This window comes from Molothrus aeneus, chromosome 13 (genome assembly GCF_037042795.1).
Source record: "Molothrus aeneus isolate 106 chromosome 13, BPBGC_Maene_1.0, whole genome shotgun sequence".
Taxonomy (NCBI): domain Eukaryota; kingdom Metazoa; phylum Chordata; class Aves; order Passeriformes; family Icteridae; genus Molothrus; species Molothrus aeneus.
In genome coordinates this window covers 5,393,671-5,415,510 of record NC_089658.1, presented here as the reverse complement: position 1 = coordinate 5,415,510, position 21,840 = coordinate 5,393,671, and the positions used below count along the sequence as shown (strand labels likewise).

General features: G+C 42.3%; 2 protein-coding genes across 3 annotated transcripts in view; one reads left to right on the top strand and one right to left on the bottom strand.

Moving 5' to 3' along the window:
* The first annotated feature begins 867 nt into the window (after positions 1-867).
* FAN1 (FANCD2 and FANCI associated nuclease 1) lies at positions 868-16,520 on the top strand. 2 transcript variants are annotated; one of them, XM_066559012.1, is made up of 14 exons: positions 868-916; positions 1,824-3,257; positions 5,447-5,587; positions 6,899-7,094; positions 7,391-7,624; positions 8,093-8,224; positions 9,304-9,412; positions 10,147-10,266; positions 10,707-10,871; positions 11,797-11,965; positions 13,382-13,485; positions 14,267-14,461; positions 14,864-14,992; positions 16,288-16,520. In XM_066559012.1, exons 2-14 carry the CDS (start codon positions 1,946-1,948, stop codon positions 16,423-16,425), a joined length of 3,144 nt encoding a protein of 1,047 aa, XP_066415109.1. In that variant the 5' UTR covers positions 868-916; positions 1,824-1,945; the 3' UTR covers positions 16,426-16,520. The 2 variants fall into 2 exon arrangements, with proteins under 2 accessions (XP_066415109.1, XP_066415110.1); XM_066559013.1 differs by lacking the exons at positions 14,864-14,992; positions 16,288-16,520 and having other exon boundaries at positions 14,296-14,438.
* Positions 16,521-17,349: 829 nt separating this feature from the next.
* Positions 17,350-21,840, bottom strand: part of MTMR10 (myotubularin related protein 10) — a 35,856-nt gene continuing 31,365 nt past the window's right edge. The window contains exon 16 of the mRNA XM_066558637.1: positions 17,350-21,716. Within this exon, the coding sequence (XP_066414734.1) occupies positions 21,117-21,716 (600 nt within the window). The 3' untranslated portion in view covers positions 17,350-21,116. The remainder of the gene's footprint in view (positions 21,717-21,840) is intronic.

Genomic DNA, 21,840 nt, shown 5'->3' with positions numbered 1-21,840 from the left:
TCTCAGCCCAGAGCTTTGTATCTGCTGTTGTAATAGCTCTGGATCTATAGCAGGAGGAACTGCATTTATTGAAGAACTTAGGATGTATCCAGGCATTTAAATTACAGAAATTATATTCTGAAATTGTAGTTGGCAAAGAGGGAGGACACAAAAGATTTTTAAGCCTGTAGTAACCCAGAGCTAGGAAATTTTTAACTTTGACTGAGTCCAAGAAGGTTCGGGTTGGAAGGGACCTCTGGGGTCACCTGGTCCAACCTCCCTGCTCAAGCAGGGTCATCCCAGAGTGCAGGGCTCAGGCTTGTTGTGGAATAGCTCCAGTGAGAGACTGCACACACTCCAAGCTCTCTGGGCAGCCTGACCCAGTGCTCAGTCACCTGCACAGTATAAAGAAGTTCTTCCTCACGCTCAGGTGGAATTTGTGTGTCTCAGATTTCTGCCCTTTGCCTGTTCCATTGCTGGGCAGCACCTAGAAGGGCCTGGTCCATCCTCAGCACCTCCCTGCATACACTGACAGGCAGGGATGAGGCCCCTTCTCCTCATGTGTATTTTTACCACTCAGAGGAATAATCTCCCATACCAACACCGTTCTCAGAGTCCATAGGAACAAAAATATTTCACTATTTGCTCTTTGCTGAACAAAAAAAAAACCAAAAAAACAACAAACTCACCGCCAACAAAATAAACCTCTGGTTGCTGCTCCTGTGGACCTCAGCTGTTTTCCACGCGTTGTCGCAAAAGGAAGTTTTAAATCTGCGGCGGGTGTTTGCAGCAGCCCCGCTGTGTGAGGGAGCGCGGTGCCCGCCATCGGCGCTGCATTGCTCAGGCCTGGCGGCGGGCGGAGCGGCACCGGCCCGGCCCGGCCCTCAGGGCGCGGCCTGGCCCCGGGAGCGGCGGAACGCGCGCGGCTGCGGGGCCGGTGCGTGGGGAAGGGCGGGAGGCCGCGCGGGCTGGGGGGGCTCCGGCCGGGGCCCTTTACCCGGGGCACGGGCGGCCGAGGGGGGCCCAGCGCGGGAAGGGCCGGCGAAGGGCGGGCACATCAGGATGGCAGCCCCGGGAACCGCTCGGGAGCCTGGGCCCCGCCATCCAGAGCACCTGGAGAGCGGTGCGGAGCCGCCGGCTGCTCCTGGGCCCCGGCTCGGGCAGAGCTCGGCCCAGGCGCACCCCGGGCTGGGCAGGCACGGCAGCCGTGAGGGTGAGGGCTGCAGGATAGCCCGGAGAGTGCTCTGGAAACGGGTGCTTGGCACCAAAATAGTCTGTCAGCAGCAAACAAGACAATGATAAAATGTTCTCAGCGACCGGACGAGGAGTAATGGCCATAAACTAAAACACAAGAGGTTTCACCTCAGCATGAGGAAGAACTGCACACTGGGGGTGGCAGAACGCTGGGAGGGCTGCCCGGGGTGGTCATGGAGTCTCCCTCTCCGGAGACATTCCAAACCCACCTGGATGGCTCCTGTGTCACCTGCTCCAGGTGACCCTGCATGGGCAGAGGGGTTGGACTGGATGGTCTCCAGGGGTGCCTTTCAACTCCGACTTTAATTTTTTTACTTTAATTTTTTGACTCTATTTTTTTTCTGCAAAAATTAGAGGACTTGCTTATTTGCTGATGTAAATGCAAACTTGAGATTGCTTTTCCATTTATTAAGCCACTTAAAGGCAGTTGCTTTTAAGTGTGTGGTGTGCTTCCCAGTCTGGTAAGGCAAGCTAAAGGACAGTAGCATTGTAAGTTAAGGATTGCTTGACTTCTCTGCCTCTCTTCTGTTCTTCTTGGTTACATCTGGTACCTTGGAAGACCACTCATTCAATGTATTTTTTATTTCAAGGCATGTCAGAGGATTACAGATGGAAAAGGAAAAGCCAAGGAAAGTCTTTTAAGTATTACAGAATAAAGAAATGTGGCTTGAATGGAGTTGTCTTGACCATGTAATCGCTGTGGAGTTTTGTAATGGCAGAAGCTAGGTCTTCAGGAATCAAAAGATCCCAAACAAGTTTGTCACTCAGTAAAAATAAGAAGAAAAAAGAAACAACAAAAAAAGTGGAAGTTGCAGGAACACCATCTACACCTTCAGCATCATCCTCTATTACTTCCTTTTTTAACAATGTTCCCCCTGCCAAAGTTAGCTGTCCCATGTGTGGGCAGTTGGTGCCAAGATATGGAATAAATAAGCACATTGATGAAACATGTCAGAGAAACCGTGGTGAGCTTGGTGCCATTGATACCACACTGAATTCTTTTAGGAATAAGAGCCCCCCAGCTGCAAATCTGAGCAATAGTTCCAGCTCATATTTTTCAAAAAACCTCTTAAATCTAGAAACAACTCCTCCCAAAAGTAATTTATTGAAAGCAGGAGGGAGTGCAGCACAACAGACTAGTCCTTACTTTAGCAATAGTAGTTCAGTGTTTAGTGTGAACAGTGAATCCCAGGCTCGAACAGTTAGAACAGTCTCCTTGGGAAGCCTGTCTGCCAAGCTGTCCAGAAGACGCTGCCTGCAGGGAGGAAAACAGGTCCTGTATGAAGAGATCAATTCTTCACCTCCAGCTGTTCACAGTGCCTGTGGAAGTGTGGCTGCCCCTGATGATGATGATGATGGGGATGAGATTGATGCTGGGCAGAGTTCTCAGAAAGAAAATCAGCCTTCTCAGAGAGAGCACCAGGAGCAACATTTTTCAAAGAGGGAACCTGAGTTTCAAAATGAAATAAACAAATGTAATCAAGAAGACCTTGTGGATATGGTTCAAGTACAATTACTGGCCGATAACAGTAAAGACAAAAGGTTCCCATCTGGTACAAGAAGTACCAAAGCAGAAAGCAGCTCTGAAGGTGGGATACTTAGTCCTGATAGATGTGAAACATCTCTAGCCATCCATACTTCAGCAGAGCTGGCCAGTAATTTGGAAGCTGAGACTCAGCCTCACACTGAGGTTACTCCTTCAAAGACAGAAGTGAACAGTGGGACAGAAAATTGCTTTAGCAGGGATGATGCAGAGGTACTTCCCGTGGAAGTTCTTGAAGACTTTAAGAATGACATGAACTATTCTCTGTTAGAAACAGTGGAAAAGACAGAATCTCAGGATTCCACTGGGGACATTCTAGACAAAATAGATGAGGTCCTCTCTGTGCCCAGCTCTCCTGGTCACCCATACTACCTCCAGAATTTTCTAGTAGTGCTGCGAGCAGTATTGCAGAATGAAGATGATGTCAGACTGTTTAATGAACAAGATTTGAACATTATAACCAAGTTCTACAAATTATCAGGTATCTTGTTTTTAAAAATACATTTCCAAGTTCCCTCTTGTAGAGAGCATTGTTACATAGTTTTATGTGAGAAGTGCTAAATCAATTGACATTTTAACTTGATGGATTTTTTAAGGGAAGAAGCTGCTTTTTCTCAGGACATGTACCCCTTTTTTGAAAAGAAATTCTGCTAATGTAGTTAAGTGCAGCTCCTGAGAGGATGAGGGGACACAGCCTCACTCAGCCCTCCCAGCAGCCTGAGTTGCGTCCTGATGGATCTGAGCTGGCCATGGGCACAAGCAGCCAAAGCAGGGGAGTCTGCAGAGCCCATTGGTGCACTCCAGACCATAAGAATATTACAGCAGGGACATCTTGGAGCTTGGTAATGCCTTGTTTATCTTGTGGTGGTTAAAGGGGAATATATAAAGAAAAAAAGCCACAAAAGTCCTGTTACTGGCTCTCTGAGGCAAGCAGTAGGTGCACATCATTTGCATCCAAAGATCCAGGAATAAACTCACTGTTAGGCCAGTAGTTGCATGCTGGCATTGGCTACTTTAACAATCACTACAAGAGATGTTCAGGATACCCTTCCCCATTTCCCCACTCTGTTCCCTGGACATGAACAACACAGATCAGTAACAGGACCTTGTTCTGATAGATAAGAGAGCTTCTTGTTTCTCTTTCAGTAGTGTGAGTTGGGAATACAGAAGGCATTACTGCAAAGTGGTGCTGATAAATCCATGTCTGCACTGCATGAAACAATCTCTCATTGCAGGGTAGGAAAGATGCAGCAGTTGAGCTGTGAGAAGTGAGAGGATAGCACTGAGTCAATAGATAACAAATCCTGGACAGCTGGCAGATGGATGTCATTGCCTGCAAGAAATACCAGGCAGGATACTTTAAAAGTTCAGGTAGATGAGTTATCTGTCCCACATGAGAAGTGTTTATCCATTTCTGATGTCATAGCACAAAAAAAGCCCCCCCACACCTGCTTAGGACTACGAAGTTGCTTGAATATAGATATTCTCCAGTATTTAATTATTTTCTGCAGAAATGTCTACCATTCTTCAGTGAGTTGTATTTGACTCAGTGTAAGTTTATGAAGTTTATTGTGAAATTATTATTGCAGCCCTAGTTTGTTCAGTTCCATGGCCTGGAGAAAGAATGTCTGTGTGTTAACCTTTTTCCTTTCTCCAGAATGATAAAAACTGGGGACAGACTTTAAAGGAGTTATAACCCCACAGAGAAAATGACAAGCTTATATGTCTGAATGTAGTTCTCCCAGTGAACTGATCCTGGAAAGATTCTATGAAAGAAAAGGCTGAAAAAGTTTTATGAGGACAGGAGAATTGTTAAATAAACATTTAATGTTTATCTGCCATTTCTTAAGCATGTCTAGATCTTTTAGTGTTTCAGTGTTTTTTTATTAATGATCAGTTTCAGTTAAGCAGCAATAGACAGGAGTAAAACATTTAGAAGTTAATGGGGGTTGAATTAAGCATTCAAAAGGTTGTTGAATGTAGTAATAATAGCTAGACTATTTTCAGCTAAAATTTAATAAGCTATTTTGTTGAATTTCAGCATTGTTAGTATTTTAAAAGTCTTTCTGAACAGTACTTTAAAAGAATACATCCCTGATAAAAATCAAATGAATAGGAGTTTTTTTCTCATTGTTTTCTTTAGATGTATTAGTATAATTTGGCTTATCTTTGGAAAAATAAGAACCTGAAGAATGCTGCACAGAGAAGTATTCTGTGATTATGAAATTATTCTGTCAGACTGCAGCTTCTTTTGTTCTCTAGCATGAAATATTTGGTTACTGAATGACTGTTTAACAAAGCAAAAAGACCAACTTAACCAACACAAAATGCAGGGTTGAAAAATGAAGTTCTCTTTTTCTATAAAACTAAGTATTTCTTGAAGGGTAAGCATGTCAAAAGGCATTTTACTAATGCACATTATCTGCAAAACATGTTGTAATACTTTTCCACCCACAAGACTTAAAAATTCTAATGAACTTATGAATTACTTGGAAAGGTAAGTCTGGTATTTTACCAAGTCTGCTTGTAGAACCCAGAAAGATTTAAAATGTATTTTACAGAGTACCTGCATCAAAGTAATTTTTCAGGTTAATGTGGTGATTGTGCTTTGTACTGTGTTTAGAATTTACTCTTCTTTTTGTCCTTCCCTGCTTTAAATAACATTTGCAGTTGGTGGGCAGAAGTTGTACGTGAGACTTTTTCAACGCAAGCTGAACTGGTTAAAGGTGAACAAAATAGAGTATGGGGAGATAAGTGTGGATTTGTCACCAATAATTGAAGAACTGGCTGAAGCCAGATTCCTACAAACAGGTAAGGCCAGCATTGATAAACCTTTAAAATACTACAAATAAAATGTGAAGTTGTGTCATGTTAGAGATCAATGCAGTGCACGCTTGTCTGTGCCTTGGGAAGAGAGTTCAGGAGCAGAATAAAGGCTTCAGGTAGATGAGTGCTCTTGTGAAAATACAAATAGTGCAGATTAGATAATGGAGAAGAGCAGCTTTTCTAAACAGTGGTTTTTTTATGACTCAGCAGAATTTTTTAATCTTTGCACTTGTTTTGAAGTTGTAAAGGGTGTTCTGGTTCTTCCTTTCCTTCAAAGTCAACCTGTGAAAAGGTCCAGAAGAAGGTGCAGAAGAATTTCAGGATGAACCAGATGCATTTTTAATGCATTTTTGAAGAACCTGATGTCTGTATAACTTAGGTCGAAGTTACAAGGTGCTTATATAGCTTGAGTTGTAAGATATCAATATAACCTGATATATCTATATAACATGATATCAGCATAACCTAAATAATGACTTTTTAAATATCTGTATAATCTGATATCAATATAACCTGAATCATAAATTTTATACCTGTATAACCTGAATCACAGCTTTTTATACCTTTTTATAATCCAAATCATAACTTTTTTACCTATATAATCATAACTTTTATACCTGTATAATCTGATATAAATAACTTCTGTACAATGTAATGAAGTATATGGTTAACTAGTTGCTTAATGCTGAATAGACAAAAAAGAAGAAAAAACCTCACCATGTGGATAGCTTTAGAGGTAGATAAATATAATACTAATGAGAAATTGGCAAATGTAAAACCAGCTAGCCACAAAATAAAGAATTTAGACAGGTTAGGACGAGACAGACCAAGGAACACAGTAACTGTGCATGTTCCAAAAACAAAGTTGAAAAGTTCAGATGTGAAGAAGACTTTGGAACCCTTTATCAAAGACCCCTGACAAGCCCTGAATTAAAGAGGTGCAAGTGGAAAAAACTGTCTAATACCACTCAGATCATTCCATGTAAATTAGTTTTGGCACCTATGTGATGATGTTATAGTGACAGAGTAACATCAAGCAGTACTTACTGTATAAATACACCACAGCACTTGGCAGAAGTGGGTGAGTTAGGTGGAGAAATCCCCCTCACCTGCAGTGCTGCAATAAACAAATACCTGCTCTATGGACACCAGTCTATGGGGTTTTATTTCCAGCCTACCTGTCAGGTGTCAAACCTAAATCATTAGATTAGTACTAGGTTGGATGAAGGCACTGTGAGCTATTGCTTGACACAATAATATAACACAATGAATATATGTGGATAATTTTACTTTTAGAATCAGAATTGGAAGACCTGTGTGAAGGGTTGGATTTGCTTTCGGCCCCTGAGCTAAAAACACTGGCAAAAATCTTTCACTTGCCAAACCCAAATGGTCAGAAACAGCAACTTGTGGATGATTTTCTGAAGTTGTCAAAGCAGCGTTCCATCTTCAGCAGGAGTCAGGCTGGTATTGGGACAGTGATTTTAAAAAGGTAAATGTTTACAGCTAAATTTTGCATGTGAATGACCGAACTCTAGATGCCTTTTCAAGAGAGGAATGCATTTAGGAAATTTATTAATAAAAGGGTGGCATTACATTTCAATTCACAGTGAGTCAAAGAGAAGGGTAAATAGTAAACTGCATGCTCTCTCTGCTTCTTTCAAGGAAAATCAAGTTTATGCCTTAATTGGCTAGAAAAAAAATTATTCTCATACTTCATTCATTATGTTTTAGTTTTTACAAGTCATGGTAAAAAACATGTTATAATATTTTGATTTGTCCTTCCAGGGTGAAGGACCTGGCTGGAAGATGTGTCAGGGTCTGCAGAGATGCTCGGGCCGTCTTTTCCCGAATGCTGCTGCTGTTTGCACTGCCTGAGTCCCTGGAGGAGGAGGAGGCTGGCACTGCTGGTCAGGGCCTGCTCTCCACAGTCCTCAGGGCAAACATGGGGCACATGGTGTTCCCCAGTTACACAGTAAACAGGAAAACGCAGGTCTTCCAGGACAGAGAGGATCTCATCAGGTGGGGAGGGCTTTGGCAGCTTGGAAATCTGTTTGTTTCTAAAAGAGCTTTCCTGCAGCACTTGTGCAGGCAAATAAGAATTCAAATGTAGAACTCCAGATGTAAGTATGTAGTAAGTGTTAATTTTGCAATTATTTTAAGTACATTTTTGTATTGAGGTAGGACTTGTAAGTCACAGTGGCTTGCATTTTGGAACAAAATAGCTTATTTATTTGCTTCATGATCATGTGATGAAAGCTGTTTCTTCATTTGCTGTGCTGATTCTGAGCTACAAAAAAGTATATTCTCTAGTGTTAAGTAAATTTAAACATAATTTTCCCTGCTACTTTAAACTCTTTTAATCCTACAAGATTAAGAATAAAGATGGCTGCATGGTTCAAGTCTTTGGAGATTGTAAGGGAAAGAATTTATTTCTTTCAACTGTAGATGCTTTGCAGATGTAATAAAGTTGTGGATTTTTTACCACAGGTATGCAACTGCTGTTCATCTGTCAAATGATATAGCCACTGCAATGGTAAATGGGAACTGGGAAGAAGCTCATAATCTCTATTTGTATGCTAAAGAAACCTGGAGTGAACTGAAGAATCACCCCTCTTTGAGGTACTGAACTGGAAACTGTAAAGTATATTATCTTACCTTGAGTACTTTTCCTTTGGAGAGAGGCTTATCAGCTAGGGATGTTATTTAAACCTGATAAAGCAAGAGACTTTAATGCTCTTGAAAGCTTGGAACTTCCTGATTGTTTAGCTTTTAAGGTTCCATATGAAAAGACCTTTTTTATAAAATCTTGGGAAAGAGTTGGTAGGCATGGATATAGCACTAAAACAGTTCTGTTTTATGTGCCAGTGCAGAGAACAAGAGCCTTATTTTTCCCTTGTCATATAGTTTTTTTAAATGGCTTTCAAACAAATGGCAATAAGCAGAAAGTAAAATTGACTGTGAACAAAAGATGTTGCAAATGTTATGGGAAAACATGCTGGCTTATTCATGTCTTTAGATTTCCAAGTGGGTATTGCTCAGGAAATGTCACTGAATATCTGAGACCTGAAATAACATTTATTGGGTTTGAAGTGTTCTTCATCAGTTTTTCTTTTAATTATTTTGTTTTCTGACTTAATGATACACCACAAATTAAAGCATTACACTTGGCATTATATTCAATTCCATGGCAACTGATTTAAAATAATATTCATAGAGGGTCATTTACACTGAAGACAGTGGAAAAAAAATTTTTTGATTTTAAAAAGATATTCAAAAGACTTTGTCCTGAATACAGAGGTGGCTACTGAAAAGATGGTGGTCTTCTTTTATGCCAGGAAATTCCTGTTCTAGGGCTTTTCTTTTGTTCAGCTTTGTTTCTGAAGTGGGACTGCTGACTTATGAGAATGAGTTGGTAACAAAATATGATGTAGTAAGTTGCTGTTCTGTGTCTGTTTTAAAACTGATTAACTGATAATTCTACTGGTGTTGAAACTAAAATATGCTGTGCAAATGCAGCTTGTACCTGCTCCCTAAGCCAAACTATTGCCTTACCTTTGGGTTCTTGACATTGCAGCTGGGATACTCAGTTCAGATCAATTTGGATATATAAAGCATTTAGTTTGGTAAATGCTTTAGGTATAAGCATTCTTAGTAAAACTGACATCATTAAATTGGTCTGAACTGCTCATATTTTTCAGCTATCACAGAACTTTACCTGATTACCTGCGGCGTTTCACAGTTGGCTGGGTGTACACAAGAATCCTTTCTCAAGGAGTTGAAATTCTGCAGAGACTTCACAAGTATAAGGTAAAGTGGTGAGGTGAATAGAAATATGTGCTCCATTTTTGTACATCACTTTACATTTCTAAAGTGGCTGGAAAATGGTGGTAATGTTTGCCAGTACTTGCTACAATTCTAGTAACAAGTTAATTTTAAGGGAGAAGTGCCCTCTTTCTGTGCTGCTTTAGAAAGTTTTAAATTGTTTTGATTTCTGCTTATGCTTTAAAGATTTACCATATGTAATACACTATAAAACTATTGCTGAGATATGCTTGTTTCATTATTTAAAGATACCCGTGTTTCACTAGATTTGTCTATTGCTTTTAAATAAGCAAAATCTTGAAAGAAAGAAAAATCTTGAAAGAACTCTTCTAGAAATACCTGCCCCTTCCTTAGGGAATTAATATCTCCAAAGGCCTCTGACTTACATGTTAAAGTAAATCAGATTATTTTGAAAAAGACTTCACTTCTGCAATAAAGCAACAAGTAATACTTAAGGTATTTTTCATATACAATAAGGATAAAAATGCTGTATTTTTGCAGTTAACCTTAAAGTTTACATTAAAATATCTCTATTCTAGAGTTTTTAAGATACACATATGGATCTGACATGGGTCTATTGGGTAGTGGAGTAAAAAGTAGGTTTGGATTGTTCAGAGAGAAAGTTTCTGTACTATTCATTAATTAGAAGGGAAAGTGAGAAGCTAACTTGAACTTGGTTGTGTAACCCAATTAATAAAGGTGCAATCCCATTGCTGCAGGAAGCAGTGCAGCAGCTGCAGAGCCTCCTGGCCCAGGATGTGTATTGTACTGACAGCAGAGGGAGATGGTGGGATCGGCTGGCTCTGAATTTACATCAGCACTTGAAAAACACTAAGAAGGTATCTGGCAAGCTGGAAACACTGCAGGCATTGTCTGAAAACATTTTTTTAAATTATTTCTTACGGAAAGAACAGTGGAGTAGAGTCTCCTAAAAATGCAGATTTTGTTAGGAATCCTAAGGTCAGACAACCACTTTCAACTAAGAAAATGAATCCATTTTTTTAATCTTATACTGATCAGTAGAAATTGAGAGGAATGTTTTTTTACTGTACTAGTATAAATTGAATCCAGAAGCCTTCTTGTGCAAAATGTTATTGATTGGAGATCTCTTGTATCCGTCCTGCCCCCTGACGCTCCTACAGTTAGAACTTCCCCACTCAGTTAGCAAGCTGGCCTTGTCCTGCAGGCTCGTTCTTACACTCACCCGTTTGTGCTTGACTCAGTTTCTCTGGTGCAGAGGGGTGCAGAGTGAGCTGATGTTGTGCCCTTTGTTTGCCAGGCTGTCGGCTGCATCCGGAGGGGGCTGGCCGACGCGGCCGTGCGCACCGGGCACCGCCTGTCCCTGTGCCAGCGCGCCCTGCGCATCCGCGACTCCCCCAGCTGCAGGCAGCTCCAGGGCCTGCTGCAGGACCTGCCCCTCCTCACCGTGCACGATGTCACTCACGTAAGCAGGGGAGCAGCAGCTCCTCCCGGGCTCTTTCACTTCACACAAGGAGAAGTAATCTGGGAGACTTGTGACAAGCTGTGCACCAGCCTCTGACTGACATGGTGCAGGAAAAGGAATACAGATGTGTTTCTACAACAAAAGCCTCTTGTAATCAAATACTTCTGCATTGGTCACTTCTTAGCTCAAGTTAGTCAGCTGTACACTGATCTAATTTGCATTGCTTTATATTTGTGATGGATGTGATCATCCATAAACTCCACTAATTTATCAGTAATGCCCTCAGAGCCCTTCTGGCTGAAGAGTCTGATCAGATCAGTGCATTGCCTCTGGTGGCTGCAGGCCAAGCATTCTGTGTGATAGGAAAAGTAATAGTAACCTTAGCATGTTGTCAGCATTAGATTAATAGCTAAAACAGATGCCACTGTTGTTTTAGGAACCTTTAGAAGTTATGCACTCTGAATATGTGTTATGCAAATATTCAGTGTGAGGCACTTGCATCATATTAGAATGGATTTTAAAAAAATTATCTTTTCCATACCATTATAAAGATAATTCTGTCTGGGCAAAATTAGAGCAGAGCCTCACTTCCTCTCTCAGCCTCCTCACCACATGTCTCCCTGCAGTCCTTCTTTGTCTCTGCCCAGGTCTGTCTCCTCAGTTTTCTGTGGTTTTGCTCCTGGTCCTGCATATAGAAAGGCTATATTCCCATCTGTCCAGAATTTTTGCTAATTTGTTTTCTTAAAAATGTGCCAGTTTATAAAAGCTAAAGAGGATGATTTCACAGGAATGACAGGTTAAATTTTATTCAGTTAATTTTTGGAAACAAATCTAGTTCTGATTTTAAGAAAACTGAAAAGGGATTTTGGGCTAAAGCTTATTGAATGTGATGCTGAAAAGTAACCAAATGTTTTAATATGTTCAGGTTACAATCAGTGGAAAGATGTGTCCTCAGACGGGAATGGGAAAATCTGTGTTCCTCATGGAGGATATTGGTGATGGAGAAGGAGGCCAGGACTGCAGTGTATCCACAGTCATGTGCTCAGTTGAGGAGCTGGCATTAACTCATTACAGGAGGAATGGCTTTGATCAGGGTAACAGTGCTGTTGATTTGGGGATATTTTGCAGTAAAATAACTGTGGGAATAAGTAAAGAAACTATTTACTAATCAGTTTAATTAATAGACCAGTTTTAGGCGATTTCATTAGACTGGATTTTAGGGTGATTCTCTTTCCTTCCCAAACACCTCTAATACATCACTTCCTTACCAAAGTGATCTAACATGTATTTTCAACCTGACCTGCTTTAATGATTTGTTGCCTTCATTTACCAGAGGTGGTTTTGAAATGTATTAGGAAAAACCCCAGTGTTTTTTCTTCATCTACACAGAAAATCACATAGTTTGCCTTCCCTTACCATTGAACAGCTAAGGGTAAAACAATTTAGGTTAAAATGCTACCATTATCATTTAAAGGAGTGTCACTAAGGAAATGCAAACCTCCACTGAATCTTGGTACTAGATGTCCATGAAAACAGTGTACACCAATAGCACAACACTGCAGGATTTTTGGAAAAGGCTTTAGTGTATCTTTACAATTTAGGGTCTGTGAAAAGCCATCATCAACTATTAAGAATATATAGGTCTGTTTTACAGGAAAAAAAGCAAAATACAAAAAGGTAGGCAAGTTATTTTTGAAGATAAAATTTGTGCCTTTCTATAAAATATATATTTTAATATAGTTTAATTTTATTGATAATACTGTTGCAGCAAAAGTGACCACATCAGAAAAAGGTAAAGAGGAAGGGAACAATATTTAGAATTGGGGAGAATTGTGCTGAAATCTCCATTCAGTTCCTCACTGCCACCCACTCACCATTGGTCTTGGCTCAGTTTTGAGCACACAGTGGCCATGTGTGATTTAGTGATGATCCAGAATGCCCATTCCAGCTCCATGCACACACCCCAAGACACACGTGCTCTCTCTCATATGTGAGGTCCTTGATGTGTTGTTTTCACATGAGCATATAAATGTGTAGGAGCACATGTATACATGCATGAACACATATGTATTTGCATATATAAATATGTATACATATAAAAGGCATAATATACAATATTACAGTAAAATAGAACAAGTATATAGAATAATATTTTATACAAGATCTAATTATATACTATAAATATGTCATGTTTTGAATATCATATATTACTATTATTATCACCCATATAGTATCTTTTTTTAATGTTATTGAAAAACTGTCAGTGTTATCCCAGTAAGCTTTGTGGGGGCCAGGCAGGGATGGAAACTGTGCTGCAGCTAAAGGGCCCTGGCCTGGGAGCAGCAGGCTTGGGGAATGGGGCAGAATGAGCTGCATTTGCAGCTGACACCAGCTGGCCATGAACCTGAACGTGGCATATTGCTGCTTTGGGTCATGATGGTTCAGTACCTCTTTATGTGACATTGCTGTAGAAATTAATGTTTCCATTTTTATTAAACTCTGCCCTTTAGGTATTCATGGGGAAGGCTCAACGTTTATTACACTGTATGGGATTCTAATGTGGGATATCATTTTCATGGATGACATACCTGACGTGTTCAGAAATTCCTATCAGGTAATTTTGAAAGGCTTTCTTTAGTTAATTTATTTTCCCATTGCTGTAGACTCAGTAACCATGTTAAAATCTTATTTGGGATTAGATTAACATTTTATTCTGAGGGACTTTCCAGACAGATCTTGGTGTTTCCTTCACTTTATTATTTGTTATATTTGGTTTATTGGCTCATTCCTAGGCTGTATTTTGTGGGATTATGTGTGGCAGTGGTTTGTGTAAGGCTGTTTCCTAAGCACTCTGCATTTGCTTTTGAAAGTGGCTCTGGGCCCTGCCTGCTCAGCAGGCCAAAGCTGAATTGAAGCTGAATTGCTGCAGGGACTTTGTGCACCCTGGGCAGGGTGCAGCGCTGGCCCGGGGCTCTTCCTGTGGCCGCTGGAGGATCCGCCCCAGCTTCATCACGGCTTTGTTCTTTCACCTCACACTGCTCACTGTGCCTGAGCAGTCTCGATCCTGATTCCAGATCCACCTGGAACGTCACAGCTCAGAGTGCTGGGAATGCACAGGATTCTTTGTCTGTTAAAGGAAGCCTCTGTCTAGAGTTCAAAACAACAGAGCAGAGGCTGAGATGGGACCAGTGTTGGTTGCACTGGCACTGGGTGTTAAAACATATGCAATCTTTTCCCCATTTAATAAATATTTATATGGTGGTCATGTTCTAGATAAATCAGCTCAATGTTTGATTGACTTTGTAGTTAAGAAAAATATGAAGTAGGACATTGTCATTCTGGGAACAGCTGCTGTGGTGGCAGTTCCTGAGAGCTGGATTTACCTTTTCATCCAGACATCCCCCCTGGATTTATATACTGACAGCTTCTACAAGAACAGGAGTGCTGTTATTGAGGCCAGACTCCAGCAGCTTCACACAGCTTCCTCAGAGACGCTGGCAGAGCTGGTTGCTGACGTCTGGACCACTCAGGAGGGAAAAGCAGCAGCCCTGGTTAACTGGGGACGTTTTACTTCCCTCCAGCAAGTCCAGGTAAGTGGCTGCTGCTCAGCGTGGGCACTCCAATTAGGCTTGACATTCAATTACCCGTGGCCCTGGTGTGCTCACAGGCTGTATTGAGGCACTGAGCCATGGCAGATGGAGAGTGGTGGGAGGGAGGAATTGGAATTAGGGATTATTGTGTTGAAGTCCCTGCACAGGTAGTGTTACAATTTTCTCATATGGTCACGTTTCCTCTAACAGTGGCTGAGAACACAGCAGGAAAATTGATGTAAGAACCATCTACTTACGTTTCTTGTTACGTGTCCTGAGACTGAACAAAGAGCTGAGTTGGGCCATGCAGTATTCTTGGAACAGTATTCTTGTGAGGGCTGGGAAATGGTTCTGCAGGAAATGAAAACCAACCCAAACCAACTAGCAAACCCTCTCTTGCAGAGCCTGGTCTCTTGCCTTGGAGGAACATTCCTGAGCGGTGTTTTCCGGAGGCTTTCCAGGGACCTGCGGCACTGCCGGGGGGGCCTGCCCGACCTGCTCGTGTGGCGCTCCCACAGCCAGCACTTCAAGGTGTGTGGGGAGCATGGAATACCCAGAGCTCAGCTGCCTTCCCTCTGTAAAACCCCAATACCCAGAGCTCAGCTGCCTTCCCTCTGTAAAACCCCAATACCCAGTGCTCAGCTGCCTTCCCTCTGTAAAACCCCAATACCCAGAGCTCAGCTGCCTTCCGTCTGTAAAACCCCAATACCCAGTGCTCAGCTGCCTTCCCTCTGTAAAACCCCAATACTCAGTGCTCAGCTGCCTTCCCTTGTATAAAACCCCAATACCCAGTGCTCAGCTGCCTTCCCTTGTATAAAACCCCAATACCCAGTGCTCAGCTGCCTTCCCTCTGTAAAACCCCAATACCCAGAGCTCAGCTGCCTTCCCACTGTAAAACCCCAATACCCAGTGCTCAGCTGCCTTCCCTTGTATAAAACCCCAATACCCAGTGCTCAGCTGCCTTCCCACTGTAAAACCCCAATACCCAGTGCTCAGCTGCCTTCCCACTGTAAAACCCCAATACCCAGTGCTCAGCTGCCTTCCCACTGTAAAACCCCAATACCCAGTGCTCAGCTGCCTTCCCTCTGTAAAACCCTGCCCTTGTCAGCCCACACAAATGGTGGTTTCCTACCTGCAGCTCGGCCTCCCTGCCCCCACGGAGCACTGGGTGATTATCTGCTCCTCCAGTGGCTGTAGGGAGCAGAACGATCAGCACTGGCTAAGGCTGCTGTAGAAAAGGTCTTTGGTTAATTGTAATCTAAAGCACCTGTTACAATCAGCCAAACATTGTTGTTACCAAGTTCTTCTGGCACCACTTAGACAAAATCTGCACTATTTGAGTCCACAGCAACTGTGTCTGTGTCTGCTACAGAAATGGAGTAAACAGTCATGGATGGTGCCTTGCACAGTAGTGGAATAGCTATAGAAGGCTATTAGACATCTCATCTGTTGGAGCAGCTTGTTATGTGTTTATGATACAGAGCTGAAGAGCAGAAAGTTCTCTAGGGCACCTGAATAAGTTGCTGTCAGTGTCAGCTGGAACAGGTGAGGGTGCAGGCAATTGATTTTGCAGTATGAGAGATCTTCATTCACCAGGGCTTCTGTCTGTGTTTTGGTGGATATTTACTATATAAAACTTCATTCTCTTACAGTTAAATTTTGAAATATGGGGTAATAATTCAGCACCCGCTGGACCTTCCATTGTGCTAAGATCTCTATTATTTTTGTTGCAAGTAATAGCTGGTAAAAAATACTTCTTGTGTGGGAGCTACTGATCCTTCAGTTCCTCCAGGGACACACTTGTAACCGTGCCCCTTTCCTTGTAGCTGGTGGAGGTGAAGGGCCCCAACGACCGCCTGTCTCCCAAGCAGATGCTGTGGCTGAGTGAGCTGCACCAGCTGGGGGCTGCAGTGGAGGTTTGTCACGTGCAGGACGTTGGAGGCAAGAGCAAACGCCTCAGCTGACAGAGGTTGGATCATGTGGGGAACCCAGGTGTTCTTAAAGGAATGGCTAGCACACTCCAATGGCTGCTGCTTAATAAAAATAGTTTCTTCTAAAATTCTGGTTTCTTGGAACATTACCATAGTCCTTTTTAGCACAAAACATTCTAAAATGAAATTTGAGAAAACTGTCAGTATGATTTACTGCATGCAACTTCATGTTCAGAAGAGGAGAGCCCTTCCCTTCCCTCCTCAATTCCTGACTTATTCTGTGAGGTGATCTGGGGTTTGCCCAGCGAGGAGGAAGAGCTGCCTTCACACTGGTACACCCTGAGACCATCTCTACAATACAGAAACTGGGCCATCAGGTCCTGCTCATTTGTTTGGTGCCCTTGTGGCCTAAATTCATTATGTTGGGCAAGTCTCTTTGCAAGGTGTGAGTTCAGCCCCTTGCCAGGATTGTCAGGTCCAGTGGGGTTCTCTGCCTGTCCCCACTTACCATGATGTATTTGAATTTTGCACTTGTACATAAACAGATACAGGTGGCAGAGAGTAGGGCATAAAGCATTAATGCTGTTCTAATGTGTATGAAAGGATAATTTGTTTAACAGCCCCTTGTGTTGTATCTGTAGTACCTGTATAAAGGGAAATATTTCTGGTAGTGGACATGAGTTGGTCAGTGCCAAGATGACCACATTCAGTATAGTCAGTTCTGCCCCACATAATTGATAGGTTTGCTCATTCAGAAGTATGTCAGTCAATTGGAACTAAAAAGATTAATTCCCTTTTAAGACACCAAAATCCCGTGGGTTTCTCCTAATTTTAACACACAGCCAACATCTTTTCTCTGGAGTCTTCATTCTCATACTGAGCAAGTTCCCTGCTATGAGAAATTCTGATCACCATGCAAACTGCGGACACTATAATAGAACATAGCAAGAAATAAGATCATTTGCAAATCATTTTTATTAATCATCTTTCTATAGCACAGTGTCCATGCTATTCTTGGAAAAAACCACACACACATAATTTTTTTTTGTTAGGGGAAGGGAAAGAAAACCACCTGAAGTTCACTGTGGAAAGGTACAAACTTTTATTGACTCTAATTTACTTCACATTCGCAACTCAGCATCAGGATTTTATAATATCTTCCTGCCACTGCTACTCAGTAAATCATTATCAGGCACAAAGGTTTTAGTTTCAGTTGAAATGGTGAACTCTAAACCATCACAGCAACAGCATTAGAAACCTACTGCCTAGAGCAATTTGAGGTACAAATTCCTGTCTCTTGGGTTAGAGGCAAATTTAAGATTTCATCCTTTCCTTAAATACATGTTAGAAATTTTTTGGTTTTAATGTATTTCCATCTGAGAATAAGCCAAAAGGTTTGCCCAGCTTGCTACATTTTCATTGAAACACAAGGCAGTTAATTGTTCAGAGTGGTATTGCAGGCAGGTGCCCATGGAGCAGACGTGCAGCCTGGGCAGACACACAAACAGTTCTCAGTGCACTCCGGGGGCACAGGGCAGTGCCTGGAGGCTGAGGTGCCACCAGAGCCCCAGCCCTGCACCGAGCCCAGCAGCTGCACTGGGGCCCAGCAGCTGCAGCAGCTGCAGAGCTCCCCCTGTGTGGTACAAAGTCATGACTCAGCCAGGAACAGCTGCAGTAATGCACATTTTCTACAAACACAAAAGGATGAGCTGCTTGGTAGCTTTTCTACTCTGCAACACAAAGATGGCATTTAACAGTATGTTGCTTTAAATGGTGAACAGAAATGAAAATTTGAAAGTATGTGTACATATATATACACAGACATATATATACACACTTGCATGTCAGTATTCTGTACACAGAAGTAAGATACATACTCACACCCCAAAATTGCTTTTGAAAGTTATTAAAGATATTCAGAACAGTCCCTACTGACTTGATAAGGCAACTGTGCAGAGTGGAGAATATTCAAAATCAACACTTGGTACCTGTCCTTCAAAAGTGAATCTGAAAGTACTGAGCTGTTGAACTCAGAGGAAGCAGCAGCATCCACAGGCACAGCAGCTGCTCAGATTCCTCAGCAAGGCTGAAGCAGAACCTTGTCTTCAAGCCTAGGGAAAGGTAGAGCCCTTCCCTTCCTCTCTGCAGGAGGTGCCCCCTCTCAGCCTCTGCTTACCTAACTCCCTTTTTGGAATGGTAAAAAAATTCTTTTTAAGTTTGTTTGGCAAATAGATATTTCGACAGGTTTTGTTTGTTATAAAGGCATATTATTTTTAACCCTCTCCCATGCTATATATATAAAATACAAAGTCCCTCTGCAGCATCTGTACACATCTTAGAACTGAAATGTAAAAATGTCTGAAATCGCCTTATAAAAGACAATTCTGTTTAAATATAGTACCCATTTTTCCCCCAAAGGATACAAGCCTAAACATTTTTTAATTCCACCAGCTGCTTTTGTGGAGTAATTTATTTACACATTTTTGGTACCTTTAATCCAAAGAAGTTATGCTTTTAAGGAAAGAAAAAAGACATTATAGTTTTAACTGTCGTTTTAAAAGAAAAAAAATTGGTACCAAAAGACACTAAGCACACAGGTTGAGGTCTTTATGTCAAGTATCAGGCCAGGGAAAGCAGTTAGCTAATGGGAAAAGAGGAATGGCAAAAGCAAACTAAAACATTTGAATAAGGAACAAGTGAGATGACTACTGCAGCAAGCTTGGAAATAAACACAACTGGTTTGTGGACCATTCAACATGCTCAGCTCATCTTGCAGCATAATTAGGCAATTGAGGTGAATACATGTTTTTTCCTCACAAACAGTTGCCCAGAAGCCCTGGCATTGTGTCACAACAGCCTGTGCCTGCCCACGCTGTGCACAGCACACACACACCACAGATTCTTTGCATAGGAACGGGTTTGGAAGTTTGGTAAGGTAAAAAAGGAACCCCCTCCCCTGACATTGTTCACCTCTGCATTGGCCCTGCCTTGCTGCTCTCCAGCCCCAGCAGTGCAAGCAAAGCACAGCCTTGGAGGTCACAGACCAGCCTGGGAGCCAAACCCCACTTTGTGATTTAGGCTGTGCTGAAGATCAGTTTGGGTTTACAAACAAAGATCTCCAAATCCTATCCCCTCCCCTTTTTTAAAACTTGAATACACTGCATATTCCTATCCTGCAGCTTTCTTTTTTCCCCACTGAGAAAACTGAGAGCAGCTCTGAGTCCATTGTGTAAGGCCTTTGGTGCCCTAAACTGGTGAGGCAATACCTGGATGGAGGCTCAGTGTCAGTTCAACAGCATTGGTGTTTATACAGAAATAATTTAATACAAAATACAGCCTTGCTGTTCAGAGAAGGCAGCTGACAGGAGCCTTAACCTATGGAAAGACACACCACTATTTCTCCAACCTCCTGGAATTCTTCACACTCCTGCCTTTCTCCCTGTAAGTCCTTCTGTGGCACAGCATCCAGGGAGAGGCATCATTTAAAAAGGCTTCAGAACAACAAGGAGGCTGCTGTCTTAAGCAGAAGGAAGGAGGCTGTTGGATGTAATTCCCTCAGGCAGTGCTTGTTCATTGCACTGTCCCTATGGATATTCAGTCTGCAAAAAGAAGGCACCACTCACTGCTCTCCTTGCAGCACCTGCATCCCTTGTGAAAGTGGCAATGAGGAGCCAGTGCTCCTTTCTGGAACCAGCAGGGCTCAGGTATGAGTTCTGCTGAAAGCTACTTCATCCTGCAAAAAACTGAGGAGAGGGATGGCAGGGATCAGGATCTGTGCAGGGATAATGCTGAGTAGTTGAGGTGCTCTTATAAAAAGCTGAGGGTCCTGTGGGACTTACAAACAAGTTTAACCTTAAAGAGGGGACACCTGCTGCTTCTTCTGGATGCTTGTTGTTTCCAGAAATGGAGAGGGGGAAGCAGGGGATGGAACAAGAACTTGCCACACAGTCTCTTTTGAAAAGCTGGGGGAGTGTCAGCTGCATTAGAGTAATCCTGCTACTGTTTCCTCCCAATTAAAGGCACTTCTAAAGCTACTGCAATACCATATCTACAGTAAATGTTTTAAGGTTAACAGTGCATTGCCCTGATGTGGATTTCTATAGTCTAAAGTCAAGGTCATGACAAAGAGCACAAATCTGACTAATTGTTAATGAACACATTTTGGGAAGAGAAAGAAAAGGGAACAAGCCCTTCCATGGATACACTGCATTAGCACAATGTAGGGTGATCAGTCATGGAGCATTAGTATGTTTGTATCTATGCAAGTATTACTCCTGAAGAGGCAGTCTGATAAAATAGTATATCCCAGATTTCAGCTGTCAGTTCATCTCCACTGCATTACTTTGGCTTTCCAAGCTGTTTTATCAAAGGGTCACTTCAGTCACTATCTGGGAAAACAAAGCTTATTTCAAGCAGAACCCTCACTAACGACCACACCAAGCCTTTCAATTAGCTAATGAAATGCTCTATCACTTGTAATGAGCCAAACCCCCAGCAACAGGAGGAATTGGGGAGCAGAAGCCCCAGCAGATGAGAACTACTGAGGACAACATTGTGCGATTTGAAGCATGACTTGCCTTGCTTTTAAATATTTGTGCAAATCTTACGTAATGTTTGTATATAAAAATTATTACAGCTTTCAATGCCGCATTTAGCAGTGTTAAGTTAGAAAAGACAAAATGATATGCTGTATTCTCCTGGAGCCTTTAAACCTCCACATCACCTCAGTCTTCATTTGCAAGCGTCTCGGTGGATAGCCAGATTTTGGCACCACTTAAAAATTTGCTTAAAGGTGTTCCCAAAATGCTCCGTTTGCATAGGTTCCCTACAGGAGAAAATGGGAATGAGGAGGAGAGAAAGTCTGGGGTGCCTGAGGTGTCATTTAAACCATTTGCTCTGAAGTACATCCTGCTTTGATCCAGTTCTGAGCAGTGGCCTTGCAAGGAGGAGTTGCTCTTGTACTGCCGCAGGCTGCGGTTTAACATGTCCACCTCGTCTGCCAGCAGAGAAACTCTGTGGAAGGCGGTGATGGAGCCGCCGTGGTTGATCTGGGCCTCGGGAACCCAGCGGAAGTAGCAGAGTTTCCACAGTTTTATTTGTGTTCCAGAGAGATGGGGCAGAATGACGCCGTGCAGATTGACGGGCTTGGCAAACCAGTCTCTGAAGTACTGCTCCATGCTGTGGCTCTGCCCCTCTGCTGAGTGGAAAAACTCCGGCTTCAATTTCAGTATCAGAGAGTTTCTTCTCGGAAGGAACTCCTGCTCACCGATGATTCCGTTCTTTATTGCTGGGGGGACACCTCGCAATGTGGAGCTGTAGTTTTTCTGCAGAAAATAAATACTGGTAATTTTCCAGTTCTACGTTCATTGGAATAGTACATTTCCCTGAACTGCCAGGGTGCATCATCCAGACAAATGCTGTGACCTTTAAATAGTTCTGAGCTTCTGA

Coding starts and splice junctions, on each gene's coding strand:
- FAN1 (XM_066559012.1), top strand. CDS start 1,946: ATGGCAGAAGCTAGGTCTTCAGGAATCAAAAGATCCCAAACAAGTTTG. Junction 10,267..10,706: donor ACTTGAAAAACACTAAGAAG/GTATCTGGCAAG, acceptor TTTGTTTGCCAG/GCTGTCGGCTGCATCCGGAG. Junction 14,993..16,287: donor CCCACAGCCAGCACTTCAAG/GTGTGTGGGGAG, acceptor CTTTCCTTGTAG/CTGGTGGAGGTGAAGGGCCC.